Genomic DNA, 23,153 nt, shown 5'->3' with positions numbered 1-23,153 from the left:
GGACTTGGTAAAAAGGAAGTTTAATTCAAAGCTGCAAAGTTTTCTTTCTGCATTCTGCACGGTTAAGCAAATTCAGCGCTCAGGATTCTGACATTGACAGCAGAGCTGCGTTTTCCGCATAACCATATTTATTCCACTGACACAGGCATAAAGTATCTCTATCCCTACTTTCATTCTTCTCCACAGAGCTTCTTCAACAAAACATTTTATTTTGCATTTCAATCCCACATCTCAATTCACACATTTAATGTTCAGTATGCCAAAGTGAATTTCAAAGGCGGAAACGTCAGCTGGACTTTGAGAACCACATTCTCTTTGGCACAAAGTGAATGTGAGAAAGATGACTGGTTTTCAGGGCTGTCAGACGCGTGTATCACTGGAGGGTTGGAGGTGTGACGGGGTATCAGTGAGGATGAGAGCTGACAGGCACTCACCGATCGGGAGAAAGCTCTCCGACTGATGGGTCTTCAGTGGCCGTCTCCTCTCCTGAACGTGGTTTAGACATGCTGGTTGACTTCCACACTTATCTTTGTTGCTGTGAAGGAGAAAGACAGGTCATTTAGTTTGTTCTCTAAAAGTCTTTTGGACTATGACATGAAGTTTACACCACTTTAAACGGAGTTCATTTCAAAGCTGCGTGGCATCAATTTTTAAGAGTACAAATTCAGTGCAATCTCTCAGGTAATGTTAGGCAACATGCACAATTATTTTAATACCATTTTAAATTGCTAAGTTAATAAGCTATTTTGACACATTGTTTCGAAAAGTTAGACTCCCATGTGCTGAATCTGCACAAATAAGTAAAACTTTCCCTTATTTTATGTTTATTGATGCTAAAAATCTCCTAATATTATTGTGGAGCTGTCACATCGTGAGACTGAATAATTGAGCATATAAGTAGTTCCACATAAATAATACACATTTAATCAGTATTCAAAAGTAAAAGTTGCTTTCATCCTAATTTTACTTCCTCTTGGGGTCCTAATGAGCAAACCTGTCAAGAATTTCCAAAACTTTGCAGTTAAGAAATGGAGTTTGTGAGTTATACCACCAAGACCCAATAAGTATCGACAATATTACTGTATAAGCTTGAGGATAATATGCAAATTCGTGACTAGTCACTTTTCAAAGTAGACCCAAATTGTATTACTAGTATTGTTTATTTTGATGCTTATTTTCTATTTCAGAGTTCAAGATGGACAGTCCAACCACAGATGAATGTCCTTTTACTTCAAATTGCTTAAAAAGATAGAATCATGTGAGCTAAATCTCTGGGATTTACTGTCTAACCAAGTGTTGAAAATATGAAAGGAAAGGAATTATTGGCCTCTCTTTTTGGGGGCAGCTAAATTGCATGCATTACAAATTACATGAAAAAAGGCTAAATACAGATTCTGAAAAAGCCACATTACACAAACCGTTTGAGAACTAGAATCTGTAATTAGTCATTTGTCAATCCGTTTAACGGGTAAAATAATTAATCTCTCTTATTTTCTCAAATATATCATTAAAACACCTTCCAGAATATTTCTTCTTGGCAATGCATAATAGTGCCATAGAATAGTCTTTCTCTCACCTGAGGAGATTCCCACGGCTGAGGGTGTGATCCTGGGTGTGTCCGTTCATGATATTCAGACTCAACCGTTTGGAAGTCAGGCTCTTTCTCTCGGAGTATCCCGCCTCTGCACGTATGGATCCAACTCCATATTTCTCCTCCAGGCATCTCAGAGGCAGAGCTCTGTTGATTGGCTGAAAAATAATCGCTCTGACAAACTCGGATACCGGCTCACGGTTGCCTACGTAGTATCGCACCAACGCGGGGACACTGTCAAATCCCTCCTTCTCAAACAGGTACTGAATATGTGAGTAGGCCTCGTTCATGGCTACCACGCGTTTGTTGATTTTGAAGTGTTGAGGGGTGTTCTTCCACTGGCAGGTCAGAACGTAGTTTCCTGGGCTGGACAGCGAGTCTCGGATCAGAAAGTCTCCATCTCTCTGAACCAGGTTTTCAGCCACCTTAAATTCAAACACACAATTTATGTTGTTTTTGTAGTCACTGTTTTGCTCTCTTTCATATGTTCTCCTTAGTTGGATCGTGGCCTAGATGTGAATGAAGTTGTGGTGCTCATGCAAGAGCTCAAACACTGGAGGAAACATTTTGAAGCTAGTATGGCTTTGTACTAGTGATATTCTGTCTGATCAGATTATGTACACATCCTCAGCAAACATTACTTTTATGACAGTGATTCATGGCATTACCTAGATATTACGTTCTTTTTTGGATCACCAGTGCATTCAAGCAGTTTAGAATGATGGACTACCTCTCCAAACTGAATGTTCGGTTTCTGGAAGCTGTTCAGAATATTAATGAGTCAGAATCTAAATCATTATGGAGATCAGAAAAATCAGCATAGAATAATGGGGGGGGGGGGGGGCATATTTTTATATAAATTAAGTAAGTTTATGTGTCATATTACTTCTCTTACTATGTGCTCATGAAAAGAGCAAACACTACTAAATCTGTTAGCATGTGTGTTTGGAGCTGTGGGGCGGCAGTGGCACCCGGAAAAGGGTCATTAAGTGTTTATGACTCTTTTCATGACGGTGTGCTAAACAGCTATTCCCAGGCCTTTCTTATAGTATAAAACAGAAGCTAAAAAGATTAGTGTTTTGTGTTTGTCCAAATATGCATAGTTTCACAGGTTGCTGCCTGTTTTGTCATCTTTTATTAATAAGTATTCATCTTTTACAATTTTTTTTTCCAGTGACAAACAAAACACAGGCTGGCATTTACAGGAAACACTTTTGAAATCAAGCACAGGTCATTTCACACCACTGGTCATAAAGAGATGCATGTCAAATCGGTAAATGCCTGTATTTCCTCTTTCCTTGTCTGTAGTTTGTTTGATTAACTCGAGCCGAGCAGGTCAGACTCGCCCAGCTCAAAGACTCATGGGTAAACACGAGCTGTAGTGCAGCACACATGCCGCCAGGGGGTTTGTAGTGATCCAAGGACCACTCAAAAGAATCAGTACTGATGGATAGCGTAATTGTAGAGAATATAATAACAATCAGTCCTCACAGATATGCAGTTTAAATAAGGGCACCTTTTTAATAATTGTAATAACTTTGTCTTACTCATGAACTCAATGAAATATATTCTAAGGTCATTCGTAAGATGTGTTGAGCCATGATGAATAAGTTTGTTCTTTCTGAATATATTTGTGGTGTAAGCAGTAGCCAGACTCTGGATGCTGGTAGTTCTGAATCATATGATGCCGTTAAATAAATACACCTTGGGTCAAATAGCAGACATGATTCATCACTGCATTAACCACCACTCTTGCTCTGTTACAATTGTTGATGGATGAGTTGTCAGTTTCAGGGGCATATTCTGCAAAGGAGCATGGGAAAGAGGAGCCAGGGTACATGCTTTTCATAAGAGCGGATCTGTAGCTGTCAGCACTGTGATGTTTGCCATGATGAGAAACTGTTGATGGCTGTTTTTGAATACAGCTTGGTGTTAATGAACCCTCCATAATATAGTGGTTAAGTACCATGGATTGTACTAGTAGAGATATTGTTAGTCTGAGTTTTGCTGTTTGACAAGCATTCAGTCCAGACTCCACATTTTCTGTTTTGTTTCAGTGAAATGTTTTGTTTTCCTTGATCATAGATCAAGACTGGGTGTGAAAGTGACTTTTCTTGTTCTGGACAGGTTTGGCACCTGTAACCAGTTCAAAACAAGTACTGATCAACCATTACATAGGTTCTTAAATACACCATAGCCCTTGGACCCTGCAAAACAAATACTTGCCACATCGATATGCTTTTTTTCTTCTTTTTTTCTAGCATCTAATCATCAATATGCACTTTTACATAGCCCAGCAAGTAAAATTGCATATAAATGGAACATTTTAGAACACAAGACACAGGTTATTTTGCACAACATACCTATATGTAATGTTAATAAAATCTATAATGTATACGTTTCATCATTTTTGACCATTGTTTTTGAAGTATTAGGACACCGTAGCTTTTGAATCATGATAATACTATAGTAATTTTGTAATAACTTGTAGTACCTTGTAAAAAACATGATAGATGCATGTAGTATCAGAGAACCATGACTCTGATCTCCTACATCAGTCTATCTTGATACTTCCATGGTACTTTTTGTAAATTGAAGAAGTTAGCAATAAGAACGTCTAATGCTAGTCATATCCTCAGTGTTTTTTCTTCCCTTAATCATCTATTACTGGCCAGATCTCTAGCTGAAGCAAACATGGCCACATGTCTTTCATTTATTATCTTTTCTACAAAGAAAGTGAATGTTTGAGTGCCAGATACAGGCATGACTTCACTGTCACAAAAGAAGAAAACAGTTATGCTTTGACAGCAGAAAGGTCTCTACTCTCTGCAAGATTCAACTTCTGAACAATATTGCAGACACGTGGTAACCGCACACATATATATTAAATCACAGAAACAGCCACTCAACACAAATCCTCTATAATCCAAACATTATCCCATAATGATCGCCCACCCCTCTCTCTTCTAATGCCCAGAAAAGTTGTACCTGTCTAGGGATGGCTCCATGATACCAGGCATGGCTCCTTGGTTCCTCACTGCTCAGTTTCAGTTCTTCTTCTAGTTCTCGCCGAAGCTTCTCCGGTGGTCCATCCATGATGTACTTGTCCCTCGAAAACTGCACATAGATGGGCACAGAAGAGTACGTTAGAGCCATGGTGGCCCTAGATAGTATGTTAGTCTCTATGATTGAAGTATATGTGTATCAGTCTTTTATTAGTCTCCTCTCTTTTTCTATTCCCCTCCCTTCTTTTTGCCCTGTGACTCAGTATCTGACTGGCTGATGGATCCTGTGCTGATCTGTTTACTGTGACGCATAAGTCCCTCCCTCTTCCTGTCTGTCTCCGCCTCTGGAGCCGCGGGGCAAGCCGTGCCTTTACCTGCACACACGCCCCACTGCTCTGATTCATAATGAGATTTTCTGGTTTGATGGAAATATGCGTGTTATCTTTAGAAGGTTGTGGATTTCACAATCGAGGAATTTAAGAATAGTTCTTTTCAATAAGCTGCTTAAAAGAAATGCACTCATTAGTCATTTTCTGTGAAACTTGAGGTTTGTTTAGTTTGTACCAATGTCAAATTTGTGATTATAGGCCTACTTGTTAAAGCTCAGTTTGTTATCTTTACCAACTAGGTTGTGTTTCATTCATAGGCTTGCTTTCAGCGTCTCAGTAACATAACTCAGTCATGTGAGCAGATTGTCAGTGTAATAGAATTTAAAAACAAATGGCATAAATAGCACTTTATACTCTCATGCATTTATACTCTCATGAGTGTGAGTGTGTTTCAATATGCAACAACTGAAATGTAGACAGATTATGCAATTTTAATTATCGCAATATCCTCCATGTCTCAACAGCACATGCCATTGTTGTTTATCAACAAAGTAGTAGTAATAATGCTCTTCTGTGGCCAAATTAATCTGGTTATGTTTGGACTATTGTACTGCACACATTATCAATGATAAAAGCTTTATTAATTAAATCTATAAAAATGTATACATTGTTAGTTTAGGAAACCATGCATTAATATGAACAAATTCTTTTAAAATATTATAATTTTAAAACAGTATGAATAGTACAGACCCAATAGTAGTTGTGGTACAGAGTTTGGGGCAGTGCACCATGTGAGAGAAATCTGTTATAATCAAAGAATTTTGGGGGAAATCTTTCATGGCTTTCACAAAAATATTAAGCAGCACAACTGTTTTAATCATTGATGATAATGTTTCTTGAGCACTAACTCAACATAAAACAGTTATTTTAAATTGTAATAATATAGTAGTTAAAAATATTACTGTTTACTTTTTTTAAATCAAATAAATGCAACCTTCGTGAGCATAAGAAGATTTCTTTCAAAAACATGTCAGTTACAGAACTTTTGTTTTCCTGGATTTGTGATTTTTATTCATATTTCTATGAGGATGAGGGCTTAAGCAGTGGTGTGCCTAACAACTCTCTTTCTTCTATCATGGATTACTATCATGGTTCATTGCTTTATCCATGAAAATTTGAACTGCATGCTGTGCTTGTGTTACAACCAGGGCAAAAAAGAGGCTGTTAAATATTTTAGATAGGGGATTTCGAGGATAATCTTGTGTTTCCTTCTTTTTGGTTAGTGCTTGGAATGTCAGCTATGTGTGGTACCCAACCTCAGAGACCTAAAGTGGTACCTTTGTGCTCTAGCTGGTAGTTGTACACAGTGGGTACTCAAGCACGGCACTGCAGCATAACCCTAAACTAAATCGGTGCGTGAGGGGAAAATTCCCAGCAGGACTCCTCGTTTCAGCTTTGTAGTTGTGGTCTATTGAGTAATATGTCAAATGAAACTGACGTAAGGGCAAAGGTAATTGGAATTGATGAGTGACTGACTGTGTGTGTGTGCACTCAGTAGTGGAAACTTCAATTAATATGACACTGTTTGATTTAGTTAAGTCAGCTGCATCACACACTGGCCACAGAGCCAGTAATGCAGTTGTGTATTTTTATTAACAAATCCCATTTTAGTGTGTCGCTGTAGCTTTGTAGATTGAAATAGCTTTTATGGCTTGATGATTAAGAGCTTTGAGTTTTCTTAAAACTGCCAAGACATCCGAGTATGGCTGAGAGCCATGGTGATATACAATGACATCAATAATCATAACAAGTGATCTCATAAAGACAACGTGCTGTCTAATAGAAACAAGAACCTGGTGCCTATGGACTACTTAGGACTCTTATAATGGGCAGTGTTTATAATATTATTTTACACACATTGTGTAAAACCATTTAAAGTACAATAACAAATCTGTATCTCTAGCATGTGAAAATGCCATTTTAATGATATAAAAGCGGACTATATATTTCATGTTTTTCTAGGACTGACAGTACAGCACATGAGCTACATCAGTTTTCTGTGATGTTGAGAAGATGCTTAGCTGTCAGTTTCTCTCTCTTTCTATATCCACTGACCCACAGCCCAAGCAGTGTCTGTCAAGCATGTCAGGCAGCTATTAGGATCTTACTGACCACAATCTGTCACTGTGGTCCACCACAAACCACTGCACACAGGCCTGGCAATGCTGGACATCTTTAAATCTAACAAAGACACTCTCGTCCCTATATAGCAAAAAAAACTTTTTCAAAGCATCCAAAAAACTACACATCCCACAGGGATGAAACAATATGCAATCGATGGGGCGTCATCCAATTAATATAATAGCAACAATCATTCTAAATTATTTAATTGATATCAAGGTTTAAAATAGCCCTTTGGCTTGGCCATATTCAAATTATGTTCTTAATTTTTTCAGTTATGTGAACTATGTAAACAGATTCACTAGTATTTATTTCTGAATAATTTTAAGGGTGGTGTTAGGCACAATGTGAAACAAGATACTTCAAAATAAAAATGCACTGCAAAAAAAAGAATAAATTATTTTAAATTGTTATTTTATAAACATTTTATTATTTATTTTATGGGGGTTTCAAACACTTTGTTTTACTACTTTATAGAACATTTGACCCTAAGTAGATAGCCAACAATTGATTGCTGGGAGAGATATAAATTCTGCTATAAGATCTCTTAACTCTAGCCTCTGAGTTACTGATTTGTTTGGGAAAGCATCTCTCACGAACATATGGCAGAGTCTTATCATCACTTCCTTTTTTGAGCAGCTAGTGGATAATCCTGGCCGATTTATCCTCATGTCAACTGTCACTGATCATTCAATAGCTTTAAAACCACAAAATGTTTTCAGAGGACTCCATCTGAAGGGCATTTTTAGATGGTCAGGTATTATGATTACTTGAAAGGCTGTAACAAACCAGCTGAATTAAGGAGTGGTGCATTTCTTTGAGAGCAAACTATAAAAGCAGTTCTGGGCTTATTAAAGTGAATTTATTCAAGTCATGCCACGCAATGGACAGTTTTTCCCTTTATATGGAGAAGCTTCTAAGATCCTTACTATGTATAGAGACTGACAAACCCAGGCCAGTGCGGGGACTGAAATACACTCTGATGCCTCTGGTATTGTAGTGAAGCACGGGCATCACACCCTCTCCATTTAGACAACAGCGAGCCAAGCCAACACCTCGCAAGCCACAAATTAAAGTGACCAGACGACACATACTTTTACCCTGGCTGGGAAAATCATCCCAAAGCACTTGTTTGTGCTTATTGTCTTCAATTGTATTACACAATATAGTGACTAAAACAACCAACCAAAATAGAACTTTTAGTAAAACACATGAGCACGAGACTGTTTTCTGGTTGTGCGGAATGCGAATATTTTTTGGAACTAATGTTCACGTTTTAGGTTTTATGACTGCTTTGTGATTGCATGCCAGCTGAGGTGGTGTTTATCTGGCATGGCCGTTGCATTCATTCTGCACTACAACATCATGGATCCATTTAGAGGTGCACTGAGGCCATAAATGTTTAAAAATAGCCAAAGCTCAATTGCTCGAGCAGCTCGATAGCAGCATGACAAATAATCTCTCCATCGAGCAGCAGTGAAGACATATTTGTACATCAAATCAATCACCTCTACTTTTAGTTGCAGCCATTTATATATTGCCATTTTTATCATTCTCTGTAGTAGTTCGTGAGACATCAGAAGCATGGATGAGTGACTAAGCGCACATTAGATCATATTGGCACATGTCAGAAATGACTGTTCTCATGGCTTTTCTGGTCAAAGATGATGTGCTCAAAGGCTGAATTTGATCTGGAAAGCCGCTTTTGGATAATGTTTATGGATGAGATGACATTCCCCTGTTGATTCTTGAATGTCTAATCCTCTTTAGTTTACTCCACAAGTGGCCGTTCAGCAGCTTAGCGAGTGAACATATAAAAATCCATGTTTGATTTGGAAATTGTGCAGATTATGGCAAAGTGCATGACTGAAGATGGAGATCATTTTCATGAGTTTGAATGAGATTGACTTCGTCGTTATGATGGAAACCAGCAGGACGGCTAATCCGATGGTACATGTAGATAGTTAGTCATACTTGTACTAATGATTAGAGATTTGAACACCATTTGTGCTGCAGACATGAGTAATACCTTTAATGTTGCAGCTTGTAGAGAACTAATTCTTTTTTAAGTGATCTGACTTACAATAGCTGGATGATATAAAAGAGGAAAAAGATTTGCCGACTTACAGGACCTTAGTAAAAGAGGTATCTTAGTCATACCTAGATAAAAAAAATCTAAAATCAAAGAGACGAGCAGCCTCTCAAAACATCCATAAGAACATATAGCAGCCTTATAGCGATGTGCTAAAAATGACTTTGAAGACCTTGGCATCAACTGTCCTCACATCATAGTGGTGACTTTGCATGGATAAGCATCACTCACATTAACATATGAAATATAAAAATCCTGCTGTTTGCTGTGGGGGCTTAAAGGATGGAGACCCCCTGTCTCAACCCTGTAGGTTGAGATTCCCAAAGGGTTCAGTGGGTCATTAGCGGCCTCTTATGTGCAGGACAATCGACCTGGCCTGGGCTTTGGTGTTGGGTCACACCCTTCCTGAACCAGAGTAAACAAAGAGGGCCATCAGAGTGTCCCATCAGCCTCCTGGGACTTTAAACACAGGACCTCTTCCTCTCTTATATCTCCTCCATCTCATTGTCCATTTAGATGGTCCCTGGGGTGTCTGCCATCGTCATGTATTTCTGGACAGGGCAGGACAAGTCTTAGCTGAAAGAACAGACCATCGGTGTCTGGGGATGTGACAGATGCTCATGAAAGATTTATGGTCCTTTTACATTTATTTAAAATACACATTTTTGGTGCAATTTAGAGATGAGAATCAGCATGAACCTGACTATACAATATTATACTCTACAATTTGTCAGTGTATTTTTGCGGTTTGTTTTATTTTTTTATAAACGTGTATATGTTTGTATATATTATTAATTATTATTTGTTAGTTTATTATATTTGTTAAAGTATTATACTGATATCTAACTCAAATTTGTTTAATTTTTTTCCTATTATTATTAATATATATATATATATATATCGGTATTCAATACTATCAATATACCAATTTTATTATTTTTAAAACTGTATGATTTTTTTTCATTTGTCATAAAATGTCAGTACTTCGATATATTGACTTTTCTCTCCATCCTTACTGTATTATAATCTAGTTAAATTGTATCATACATTGTGTGGATTGAGAGGGCATCTTAGTTTCAGGAAAAAAATCTCTCTTGCTCTCTCTTTCATTTAATCACATTTTCTCCATATCAATCTATGATCCCCCAGCTCCCTCATTCCATTCCAGTTCAGTCCCAATCAGCGTGGCCCAGCCCTGGCTTTGTAAGGAGGGCAGAAGGGGAGATTAGGGCCTGGGGCAGCTGTGCTGGATCACTTTGAACATGGCCTCTTTTTAATGTTTCTTCAAGCGTGCTCAAATTGTTGTATAGCAAACGAGAGAAGAAGGGGAAAAGTAGGGGACACGCTTGTCCCAGGGACTCAAAATTGCTGGAAGCCGTCCTGTTGGAAAGGAAAGCCTTGAGGCTGGAGAATGCCTTGAAGTCCTATGGATTGCTTGAGGAAGGTAGAATTAGAGAAGATAAAACTGACTAAAAACAAAACTTTTTTTTCTTGAGTTCTCAAATTATACAGCATTTCTTCTTGAACACTGTTGAAATGTAGATAACAAAAGATTTTGAAAGTCAAAATTATTGTTCATGTTCATGCTCTGATTTTGAATGATTCAGTGCACATTATTGCAAGAAAAATTTACTCTAATTTTTCTTCAAAATGTAAGGGCTTGCTCTGACTCTGAAATGTCTTTACTGTTCAGCTTCAAACACAGGTGTCAGTGGTGTTTCAGGAGGGTGGTTGTCCTCCACAGCTGACTGCTCTCGTTCAGGTTTGGCTGTTCTGGTATATATTGCCACTTTTCAATGCATAAAATTATTTTTTTATATATATTTTTTTTACAGTGCAGGAGTAGTTGCTTGGTTTCTATGCCAGTTGCTGAACACTTGAAGTGCTTTCCGGAATAATGTTTTTATTCCCTGATCCAAAAACACATTGTTTTATCACAGACAGAAGGTGAAAATTTTGGTGTAGACTGAAGGGACTGTATCAGCACCTCTCCAGCAGCCTGTCAATCAGACAGCCTTCCTGCTGTCCCACTGCTCTGCTGAGCTTTTATTTCTGCCACAGCCATTATACTTCTGCTGTGTTACGCTTTCAGTGTGTGGAGAACCTCTGCTGCATGTCCAGTGTGTGGGAAGTGTTAGAGAAAAGGAGACCTGATACCTGTCAGTTAATTTCAATGAACAAATTTGTTTGGGATTTTTAAAAATGATTCACTGATTTGTTTTAGCCATCACACATGATCTGGACTTTAACACAGAAACAGCTGGACAGAACCAAGAATGGAACCAAATACAGGGATCTCAAGACACTGTTCGGCGTTAGACTACTTTTAACTTGATGTCATCTTAAAAACACTAGTGGCGAGAAACTCAAAAAACAAATGCCATAAAGTTTTAGTCCCAAACAGACACTAAATCATTGAAAAGAACCGACTCAGAAGAACGATTTATTCAACATTCATTAGAGTCCATGTCTGTCAGGTGAAAATATACGTCTCTGCCAAACGAGTAAGCCTGTTTATTTAAGGCAGACTTGTCACGGTTTGAGTTTCAAGCCTCTGCAGGGTGGAAGACATTCACAGCTGTACCATACAGTACACGCCACCCTCCTTCCCACAGCTGCCCCTCACACTGACCAAAATAAAGCCCTCAAGTTGTTTTCACCACTGAGAAATTTACTTAGAAGTCACTCGCTGCCAGATGAAGCTTTCTATGACTGAAGCCGTTCTGTAGGAAATTTCCTCTCAAAAGAAAGAATTCATTCAAGAGGCACCAACTCTGCCCTCTCTGTCCCTCTAACGCCCATTGACCCCCAACACCATCGCAAAGACCGGAAGTCTCCATGACAACCTTGCGCTATTTTTAGAAACAAGCCCAAAAAATGTGGACCAGACCCGAATGTTTTCAAAAGACGTTCAAGCCCTGAGAGCGAGGATCCGATGAGTCGGCCGGCCAGACGTGAGAAATAACAAACATGCTGCTATTTCTGGCCAATTCAGCCTTAGAATTCGAAAATATAGACGAATCACTCAACCCGACCTGAGCAACTCTCTGTCCTTATCACATGACACATTAGATGAGTGAATAGAACTGCACGTGTTCACACTTACGACCCATTTGCAAGCCACAGAGATAAAAGATTTCAATCAATACTAGTTAAATGGTTTTGATGACAACAAGGAGGAGGGTGTGCAGCTAAACAATTACAAGTGAATGGGAAGAAACACACATACACACTTGTAAGTGACCATGTGCCTGATGCCTTCACTTTCTATAATGAAACAAAGCCATATATCTAAAGAACCCAGACCAAAGACTGCCACAATAAAACTACACATGGACCTGCTTTTTATGGCATCACTCTATCAAAATTTTCTTTTGTGCCACATTTTTTGTTGCCTTTTTAAAAATTTCCCTGCTTTTTAAAATAATATTTCTGTAATGCTACAGATCTATTTATTTATAGTATTTTACCCTTTATATTTCAATTTTCCTGCTAATCAACATAAATTTTTGCATAATTATGTAAATTAACAGTAAACCGTTGTTAAAATATAGAGTAAAATATTCGAAATATAAATATAATAAATATTAGACGTGAATTAGATGCTACTAAGACACATAAATTGACACGTAAATTTATACAGATGTAATTTTAACAAGCTTTAACTCACCTTGGCTCCAATAACAGAGCTCTTCTGATAGAAGCAGCACAAGGCTGCTGTGATGGTCCTTAAAATATTGCATCTCTCCGACATCTCTCTTGTTTCCGTGGCACTCATCAGTGGAAGTAATCTTACATGCTTTAATCTCCAAAACTCAGTGCTTTATACCTCCGGTGAACAGGAGCATGTTAGCTGCCCAGACACTGTCTGTAAACTCTCTCGGCGTGAGTGTGAGTGTGTGTGCATGTGTTTGTGCGCTCAGCAGTGCATATGCTGCTCCATGCTGTTGCTCTCACCCCCGGGCAGCCCATGTAAGGAGCCGTGCTAAACTCCATGTGATGTGACTTTCCAGCCAATCAGAGTTCAGCCATCTGCATGAGTGCCACACAGCCAGCCTCCAAACCAACCCCCCTTTCCTCAAAACCTCTAACAGCTTGTCAGAAAATAGATGAGGGAACGGAATAGAAAGATGTATTTAGATTAGGGCTTCACATTTCAAAGCATTTTTCTTTAGGTATATGCTAATTAGTGATTGAGCTAATATATCATGTTCATGTATAATATCTCACACTTTTTCTGATTTTCTTCACTAATTTTAGGAGAAGATTTGTGATAGAAGCATGATAAAATGTGTTAAATTGTGTAGAAGCACTCCTTATTTATAGCTAAATACATAATTAAATAGCCAAAATACTATATTTAACAAACAAATACTGGATTTTACAGAAAACTGCAGCACTGCAAATGCTCATATTCCATGTGGGCCTGGTTATCAGGATTTAAAAAGATGAAAATTATCACTTCATACCAAAAACCGAGTAAAGAACAATGCTGACACACATTGCAAGTAATCGAGAACATGCTGAGAGACAATCTGATATCAAGCGGTTCAGTGACATGAAAAAAACTTGCTTATCACTAATGACATTTGAGATTAATCTTTTTAGACAAGAGAGAGCATTTCCTGTGGAGGACTTTCAGGAGCAGTTTTCCAGGCAGATGAGGAGAGCGGTGATACTGTGTGACAGGTCTGCACTGAAGGACCAGGACTGTGTCTTTTAGTATCATCACAACATCACTCTTAAAATCCTGCTGGGTTTCAGTAACAGCAGGGGGTTAATATAAAAGAGCATTCCCTCAGCAGGCAGGGCTTTCTTCCCCAGCTGGGACTGTCCTGACCCTGAAAAGAGAGCTCGGTTGAGCCTGAAGGGTCCCAGACGGCCAAATTCACTCATTTTTCCCACTGGGGTTTAAATAACAAGACTACTCTGTCTCTTAGTCACACGCAAACAGCACTTAGTGTTATTGCGGGCTAGTTGGCTAACTAGAGGGGCATTTGTTGGGGGGCTAACGGGGGCTTTCTCTTGATTAGCCTATTTGTTAACAACATTACGAGTTCTGTCATTTTCAGGGAAAGGAACCCCCACCCCATAGAAAAGGCTCAGAGAGTAAAAGAGGCATTTGGTAATCCGTAAGTTTAGAAGACAGAAGAGAATTCATGTTTTCCAGACCATTTCATGGACTGAATAAGAGCTCACAGTGTGTTTGTGAGGTGAGTCTGTGTGTGTGGGTGTGTGTGTTATTTGCACCTAATATTGTGTGGCTATTTAGTGAAAGGACCTTTCAAAAATGATTTCATAATATCAGCATTTTTGTGGGGTCTGCACACAGAAGTCAATTAGGGAAAATTCTTCTTTGCAATTTATTCTGTATATATTTTTTTAATTATTATAAATTATTTTATTTGCACAGCAGTTTGAGCAAAAAAAAAAAAAAAACTAAATTACCAAATTATCATGATTATCTCAGTACACCCCCCCCCCCCCCTTCCCTAGTGCATGAACATAAACAGTGCAGAATATGTAATATTTCTTCACTACTTTTTTGTTTTGTTTCTGTGCTTTGTACCTGGACTTTTAAACCTTGTTGTATATTTTTAAATAACCAACCAAATTAAATGAATATGAAGTGGAAAATTTCTCTGTTCTTCATTAAAGAGGGAAAACCGTAAAGTGTGCTGTTTGTCCTACATAATCCAGAGACATTTTTGGAAGCAAAGAGTTGGATGTCTATCAACAGATTTGTTATGTTTCTCCCAGATTGCTCTTAAGAGGTAAACAAAGACATTATGGCTGGCTGGCACTCCCTCGGACCAACACTGGAATGTTCTCCCTGAGAGTGGGCTCCTAAACTACCTAATTATGCTCAAAATCACCATGGTCCTGCGAGCAAATCTGCCTTTCCACAGTCTGTTAAAGAAAGCAGCCAGCGTGATGTTTTTGTACATAAGAGCAAAAAAATACATTTTAAATGCATGTTTTTTCACTTCAAGAGAGCATAGTTCAAAGGATAAAGCGCTTGCATGTGACCGTTTCTATTTTAAGACACAGTAGGGTGAATAAGGGTAATCTTGGAACCTTTTATTCCATCTTGCTCATTTTTTTTCTGAGCATGCGAAAAATGCAGATCAGAAAATTAGATTTACAGTTCAAAAACGTTAAATATTACAAAATGTAATGTGAGAAAGTCCTTTTTCTAAGGTGACAGTCCAACAGCAACAGTCCAGTGCATAAAGTCTGAGAGTTGAGACTTTATCCAGTGATTAGACCGCAAGTTATTTTTGTTTTCTTCAGATTTCATTATAATTTATAATAATGTTATATTTTTATGATTACATATTTTCATATAAATTGTATTATTATATACTACAGAAACTGTGATTGGAAACTTTTTCACTCAAATCAGAAGATGTGCTGTTTCAAACGACTTCACTTTTGTATAAATTCTGATGTGAAATGTGAATGAAAGCTTATTAATTTATCAGGTAGGTTAACAGTGCTTGCAGTGCATATACATGAACACTAGGGGGTATTATGCCTCTGTAATGTGTGCAGTAAGCACAATCAATGCAAGCTTGAGTGGCTCATAGTAGCTTCCTCATATATAGTTCTCCAATTCACACTAATGTTAGGTAAACCTCTAAATGCACTGATGATCTTCCTCTTTCTTTAGTTTGGCACCTGAGTGATATGACAATTCATCTCGGTTGCAATATGTAATACAATGTTCATCCAGCTTTTGCTTTGACTCACTAATGTTTGGTTTGATCAGTCTTGCTCCAAGTTCACATTCATGTAAAGATCAAGAGATTCTCCACCCTAAGGCCATAAATGTGATCAACCATCTTCATCACCAGTTAAGTTATGCCTGTGGACAAGATTTTAGTACAGTAGATTTTAGTACAGTAGATTTTAGTACAGTAGATTTTAGTACAGTAGATTGTTCCCTGAGGTGAAGCTTTAAAAATATTACTTTTAATATCACTGCATTAAGATCTGGAACACATGCCAAAACATTATATTATAACAACTGGAGGCTTTAATGCAGGGAGTGTGCCACACCTGCTATTTCTTTCATTTCGATTTAATGAAAACTCTGGATAGCTGACCATGCATTTATCGGGTTATATAAAAGTAAAACAATAAATCATAGCATTCGTTAGGGCTTATCTGCTGAGTTGTTTACATACTTTATATTACCTCTGTTAAACATTATTACATATAACGCTTAATCAATGATTAATGTATAAATAGAAATATCAATACCCTGTAATATTTTCATGTGTATTTACAGTTGAATTCTCTCAAGAATTATGTTTTTTAATGAAAAATATTGTGCTGTGTAATACAATTTTTACTTTCATCTGTGCAGACTGACCTAAAGTTCCTGCCTACCTTTCATGGCCACGACTATTCTTTGTCTATCTATCTACAGAATATGAAATATCAAGCAATAGTGATATGAGTGTATCTAACAGCATGAGTGTGTGTGTCAGTCTCTTCCATCAGGTCTTCATGCTTCCTGTCTCTCTCATCTTTTGAGAGACAGAAGCCCTTTGAGCTGTTCCTACTGGGTCAGTCTATGTTCTCTGTTCAAAACCGGGCTTTCTGTGCTTCTGTCTCTAGCTGCTATATGCGTTCAGAGAGGCTGCAGGCCGGACTAAAGAGGTCTTTCTGTGGGTTTGCAGGGCAGCAGATCCCACAGAGGGAACAGTGCCTCATTGTTCCTGTAAAGCTCTTTCATGACTGCTTAGCATCTTACCGAGCAACAGTGTGTGTGTTCACCGTCAGGCCATCAAGAACAGAAAGATATGTGTGTGTACATGTGCATGTGTGGGAGTAAGCAGGAAATAAATGTTGCTATTAAATATTAAAAATATATAAAAAGTAACTAGTCAAACATCTGAGATTACACTCTTAAAAATAAAGGTGCTTCACGATGCCATAGAAGAACCTTTTTGTCTAAATGGTTCCAAAAAGGACCTTTAACATCTAAAGAACCTTTCAGTTTCACAAAAGGTTCTTTGTGGCGAAAGTAGGTTCTTCAGATTATAAAAAAAGTTAAGAAAGAGATGGTTCTTTAAAGAACCATTGACTGAATGGTTCTTTGTGGAACCAAAAATGGTTCTTCTATGGCATCACTGTGAAGAACTTTTTGAAGCACCTTTATTTTTAAGAGTGTACAAGAATAAAGTCATAATAATGGAAGGAAAAAAATTTGGGAATAAAGTTGTAATATTTAGCTAATTTTATATAATAGAAATTTCATATTGCTACAGTATTGTGATTTTTTTTTTTTACATTTTGACATTTTACTCAAAATATTATGACTGTTACAACAACTTTATTCTTCTAATCTTCTATTTTTATGTATTTATTTATATATTTTTATTTAAACTCCAAAATGCTTTCATATGCAACCATATGGTTCTTTGGAGATTATAAAAATGTTCTTGATAGTACATTATAAATTCTTCAGATTAGATCACTTTTCTTGTATCAGCCTATCCAAATTTTGAATAGTTGTATATATCTTTCTTAAAAAGTGCAACGTGAAAAATAGTGTTAACATGCCAATGAGACCAGCATGTCATGTCATTTATAGTAGGCTAAATTAAATGTGCCACTGATGTTTCATTTCCATCCATGAATCACAAGAAGTCAGTGATTCATGTATCATATCCGCAGATTACAGATTTGATTTCCACCCTTTAAAAAATTATATTTTTTTATCAAGTCACCCAAACAATTTCAACCCTCCAGATCCTCTTTGATGATAATAGCTCCAATTTCTTCAATCTCTGCTTCACACGCAAGGAAAGAGACAGAGAAGAATAAAGGCTTGATATTGTAAAAAAAAAAAAAAAAAATCATATAATTCATGCCTGATATTAAATACAGATAGATGACTTGCCCTAAGTTGTGTGGCTAAGGTTTTTACAGATGTAAACTGAGTAGAAGTTGTGCATTTGAGCTAACATCTAAACTTGACTCATTCAACCCCAAACCATGATGGAAAGCACCACCTGATCTGATATAATCTGAAAACAAACAGTTTTCACTAACAATGCTAAAACCAGGGTCATCTGACTTCAGGAAGTGATATCAGTGCATGAGGTCTTGGAAGTTAATTATCCCATATTTTTGATGGCTGGCTTCCTGTTAACTTTGAAGAAAACATTCCTCAACAGATCGTCAAAAAAATAGGCCAAGGCCGTAAAACAAGCACAACTGAACTGAAAACCCAAGGCACACAAAACTAGCCAGTCACATGATGAAACAAATTAAGCCTGATGGAAGAGAGACGCTTTTAAATTGATTGATTACAGGCCTTGTGTATAGATGGCGTATTTAATGTAATGTGGACAAACTAGCTGTAAGAGACCGGTTTATATTATTTTAAGGTCCTTTTTTGTAGGAAAGACAAACAGTATTTTCAAAGTTTCATGGTTGAATAATCAACATCAGGTCACAGTTTGAGAGGAAAGTATAATTTATATCAGACTAAGTATAGTGTCTACCCTGATTATACTGTATGTAGATGATGAGAATAGTATTGATAATTATAGCAGCATAATCTCAATATAGATTATATTAAATGAGTTACTATTTTAGATGATAAACCTGACTGGCGGATTGAACTTGTGCACAGATCTGCATGGGAACCTTCTGTTACTGAGAGAGATCAGAGATCGCAGGTTCTGTTCAGACACTAGACATGTACAGACCCAGGTGTTTGATAAACATGACCCTGGAAACTCAACACCACTTGAAGAGGGCAAGTTGAGGTCCTCATTCATTCAGTCTGAGGGAGAGGACGGGGATGATTTACTGAAGCTATGACCACCTCAGACCTTGACGCAGACACCCAAACACACAGGTGTGATGAAGACTCTGTCAACATCTAGATTTAGTTGTTTTCAGATTTAGTTGTTTTCATGGCAGTACAGATTTACTACAGCTCCTGATGCATGCTTACAGATGGCCACACATTAAACAGGCCAACAGTTCTGAGAGCTTCCTAAAATAGAGATATAAAGAGCCAGTGTATATATGCAGTTCATCTGATTGAAACATTTCATGGCTATGTTATTGCCCTGAGGATATGTTGTCATCTCCTGTCAAGTTCTGTTATAGGCCTCTCTAATTGGAGGGTGAATCTCACGAAAGTCTGAATCATATTTTGCTCCAATTCTTTTTTTATTATTTCTTCAATCACATCACACCCTATTACTATCCAAATGAGTTTGATTTTTACAGTAATAGTGCCATATATCATTTAAATAAACGCATTAATTTATTAAAATAATTTTTCACTTTTTTGGTAATTTAAATATTAATTAGTAATGGCAAAATAGTAAAAATAAAATTAAATCATTCCTATTTATTTATTACAAAAATTCAGTTCAAACAATATGTACTTTTTTATGTTAATTATATTAAGTGCATTATATTAATGACAATTTTGTGGTAAAATGTGTTTAATTGTTGGAAAAAAAATCAGTGCAAAAAACTGTACTGGTACAAAAATAGGCTTGTGCAAAATACAATTGCTTTAAAATATGGCAAATATTCACCCTGTATTGATGTTTTATAATTATGATTATGGTGACTGTATGTTCAACTGCACTGGAGCGCTGCTAAGTTAGTTACTATTGACTGTGTGTGTTTGTGCTGCTTGGTTTGGTTTGTTGTCTGTGTGAGGTAATGCTATGAGGGGTTTGTTCTTCACAAAGAGTTGCTAGACCCCAATATGATGCAAACCACTGAGCTACTGAGTACGGGGAGGACAGCGAGAGTGAGATGGATAGTTTCTCAGCAGGCTGACAGAGGTAGCTGTGTGGTGACAGCACACTCAAGGCCGCAGGTGATCACAGTGGAAAATCTCATTCAGTCAGTGCAAACCGAATGAGGCACTCAAGATATATGTCACACCATATCTGTCATCAGAGTCGTGGGTGCTGTAATACAGTCATATTGTGTGATGAAGAGTTTTCATAACTGCTAGATGATGCCCCAAGTCAAAATAAAGCCAGGAAACAATTCTGCCTTTGCTGGCAAAGTGAAATTTGTCATTTGTTCGTAACTTGATACTGTAATTTCAACTGCATATGTTGCTTGGAGAGCCTTGAAACATCACCAGCTCATTTCCTTCTTGTAATTGTGCCGTTTTAATTGAGGATGTGTCTACAGGGGCCCCTCGCACAGTAGGAAAAGCAGAAATTGTCAGATCTTTATCGGAAATTTTGGCTGTAGAGTTTCCTGTGTTTTATGAACAGCTCTGGCTTAAAGTTGCACAAGTCTAAGGTCTGATGTATTAAGACATTGCCTGTCATTTCCCTCAGAATCAAATGCGGACAACTACCTATAGACAGGTCAGGAGAGTGCACTTTATTTACTAAACTCCGTGGCGTGAGTTAAATAACACTGAGAAATGGAATGAAAGTATTGTTTTTGCAATCCGCTTAACTCTAATCACTCTCAACTGGCACATCAGGAAGCGTAAATGTTTATACAACAAACATAATCCCTCCTACAGACGCACACATTTATCTCTGATGCTAAACCAAGTATGCAATGTAATACGTATATTTACTCAGCACTCAGTCAATAAACTACAATCCTTCATATCCTCAACATCCAGCATAGATGACATTCCTGTCCTACTTTAAAAACTCTACACTTACAAAACTCCTTAAGCTGAATAGTATTGATATCTCAAAGGGTTAAGGGTTGCCCTAAGATCATTTCTGTCTTCTACAAACCCTCACCTATCATTACCTCACACATTACCAGTGGCTTTTCACCATAATAGAGCAATCATTCCAAACTCCACACACACATGTTAAGGTAAAATGTGAAGACTTACCTTGACATACTCCATGGTAGGGTCCATGCCTGCACCGTCCCTGCAGGAAAAAGAAAGAACTCTCTTCAGCGAACACATCAACTCTCCTTTAGCTCAGCTGCCTGCCGGTTTTACTGTAAGTGTGTGTGTGTGTGTGTGGGTCCTTCTCTGGGCAGGCTGTACGTTGGACTGCAGTAAAGTGTCTTCCAGTTCAGCCCCTCTCGCCGGAGGTCATTACACCACAGTATAGACCACAACATGTGGACACAAACACCCACCATCCCCCCAAACACGCACATTTACTTTCAATTACTTCCAATTACTTCCACACCAACCCAAAAACGCAAAATTCATCTGAGATTAATGCGGATATCAATTTAGACAATGAATAAGCAGGCTTTAAAAGAGAAAAAATGTAGGGTTAAGTGGTCAGGGATGAGCATGTCAGGGCTTTAGTGGCTCTCTGTCTCACACACAAACACACTCTTGTGACTTTCCGGATTTTTGCTTACGTGAAGACTTAAACCCCAAATTCTAAAGGATTATAGCCAGGAAAAGGGAAATTAATTCCTTGAGTCTAAATTTCCCACAGGCTCAAAAAACAGTGTATATAAACTTTCAGTGCAACCTTTGGGTAAGAGACAAACTTAGTGTAAATGTAACACAGAATCTATACAAAAAATAGGAGGAGACAGGACATAGCAATTGTTCACATGACCTCTATTCCTGCCTGCAGCTTTTAGGTTATGGTCTAGATGTGACTTACCCTAACGACAGAGATGGCCCTTGCACTGCATTTTTTGTTTTATTTAGATTCTCTGTGTGGAACGCAGGAACCATGGTGGTGAAGAGAGTCACGGAGAAGAACGAGCGGTCGAGGTTCACGGCTCAGCTTTTTCTCCATTTAGATTTTTCCGCCCTCTCTCTTTCTGCCTTTACCCAGAGTCCCTTTCATCTCAGCTTACACAAAAACTTGACTTTTCTTTATGACTCTCTCTTTCTTCCTTTCTTACCACCAGGGTATGTGCTGGACTGTCTCACCCCCTTCGGGGAATAAGAGTTGCTTTCAGGTTCGGTGTGGAGGTGGCACCTGGGGTGAGAGCTCAAATATATAAAAAGCGTCAGATAACTGGAAATATGAGAATGTGTGATTTTTTTGGGGGGGATTGTTTGTTTGCTTCGCATTTGATGGAACTTAAAAGCATAACTGATTTCCTGTTTAGGTTCCCATTGGACATTCACTAGAAAGCTACTCTAGAGGAGATAGGTCACGCTTTAAAGCTTCTGAACGCTTACATTAGTGCGCTATAAGAGTACACTGTTAACACACCCACGGATCGACCTAAGAGTGACTTGAGTTTGGGACCAGGCCGAACATACTGTCTCATCCCCAAAGCGAGGGCATGCCGTGAGGACATGGCCTCAAGAAAAACATCTCCATCTCTGGCTCGTTCTGTGCCAAGCCACAGCTGTATTGTGTCTCAAAGTGGTGATTTGTACCTCAGTCTTGCCAGTCATAATTAGAAAGCTGAGGGAGGACATGTCAAGTTAGAGAGATGGACAAGCTATTATTGGGTTTCCAGAAAGAGTTTCATAATGTTTAAGCCAGAGGAGAGAAATGGGACATTTGACATGCAACACTCCCAAAAATCACCCACACATCCAAAGACATAAATCAAAGGCAGTTCACAGCCAAGACGACAGGGGCAGTGCGGCTCTGTGAACCGATACCAGTCAGGTTCACAAGGGAGCTCAGGGAGTTTCAGACAGAATTCAGTCCATTGATGTGATTGTTCTGATTAGTGTAAACTATGACGAGAGTGTTCTAAGATGTGTCTTTGGTTAAGCTGTGTATAAACCTATATACCGTATAAACCTTACTTCCTATGTGTAAGAGCGTTTGATTACCATTTGGGGACAAAATTATTTTAAAATAAGGTAAAAACTGCAATTAATTTTTTGTTTTATGCTTTTCATGTTTATTTATTTGTTTATTTGATTGTTTATTTACAGTATTTACCTCAAACTTTGTTGATTTAGGGTGTGGATTCAGTATAGTTTTATATAATGTAAATGGGTGTGTGAGAGGAAAGAGAGTGCAAAAGAC

The 23,153-nt window shown here is 38.0% G+C and overlaps 1 protein-coding gene across 4 annotated transcripts in view; it reads right to left on the bottom strand.

Annotated features, from left to right (window-relative positions):
- Positions 1-23,153, bottom strand: part of LOC306849315 (breast cancer anti-estrogen resistance protein 3 homolog) — a 67,142-nt gene that overhangs the window by 5,439 nt on the left and 38,550 nt on the right. For 3 of the 4 annotated variants that reach the window (XM_079384251.1, XM_079384250.1, XM_079384252.1), the window contains 4 exons: positions 21,068-21,107; positions 4,580-4,708; positions 1,577-2,016; positions 435-535 (listed from right to left, as the gene is read on the bottom strand). In XM_079384251.1, coding sequence (XP_079240377.1) covers positions 435-535; positions 1,577-2,016; positions 4,580-4,708; positions 21,068-21,107 — 710 coding nt within the window. Of the gene's footprint in view, positions 1-434; positions 536-1,576; positions 2,017-4,579; positions 4,709-12,868; positions 13,168-21,067; positions 21,108-23,153 lie in introns of those variants that run through there. The other variant, XM_079384253.1, reaches the window with a different exon arrangement.

Source organism: Barbus barbus, assembly GCF_936440315.1.
Source record: "Barbus barbus genome assembly, chromosome: 29".
Classification (NCBI taxonomy): domain Eukaryota; kingdom Metazoa; phylum Chordata; class Actinopteri; order Cypriniformes; family Cyprinidae; genus Barbus; species Barbus barbus.
This window is presented reverse-complemented; position numbering and strand designations above follow the sequence as displayed.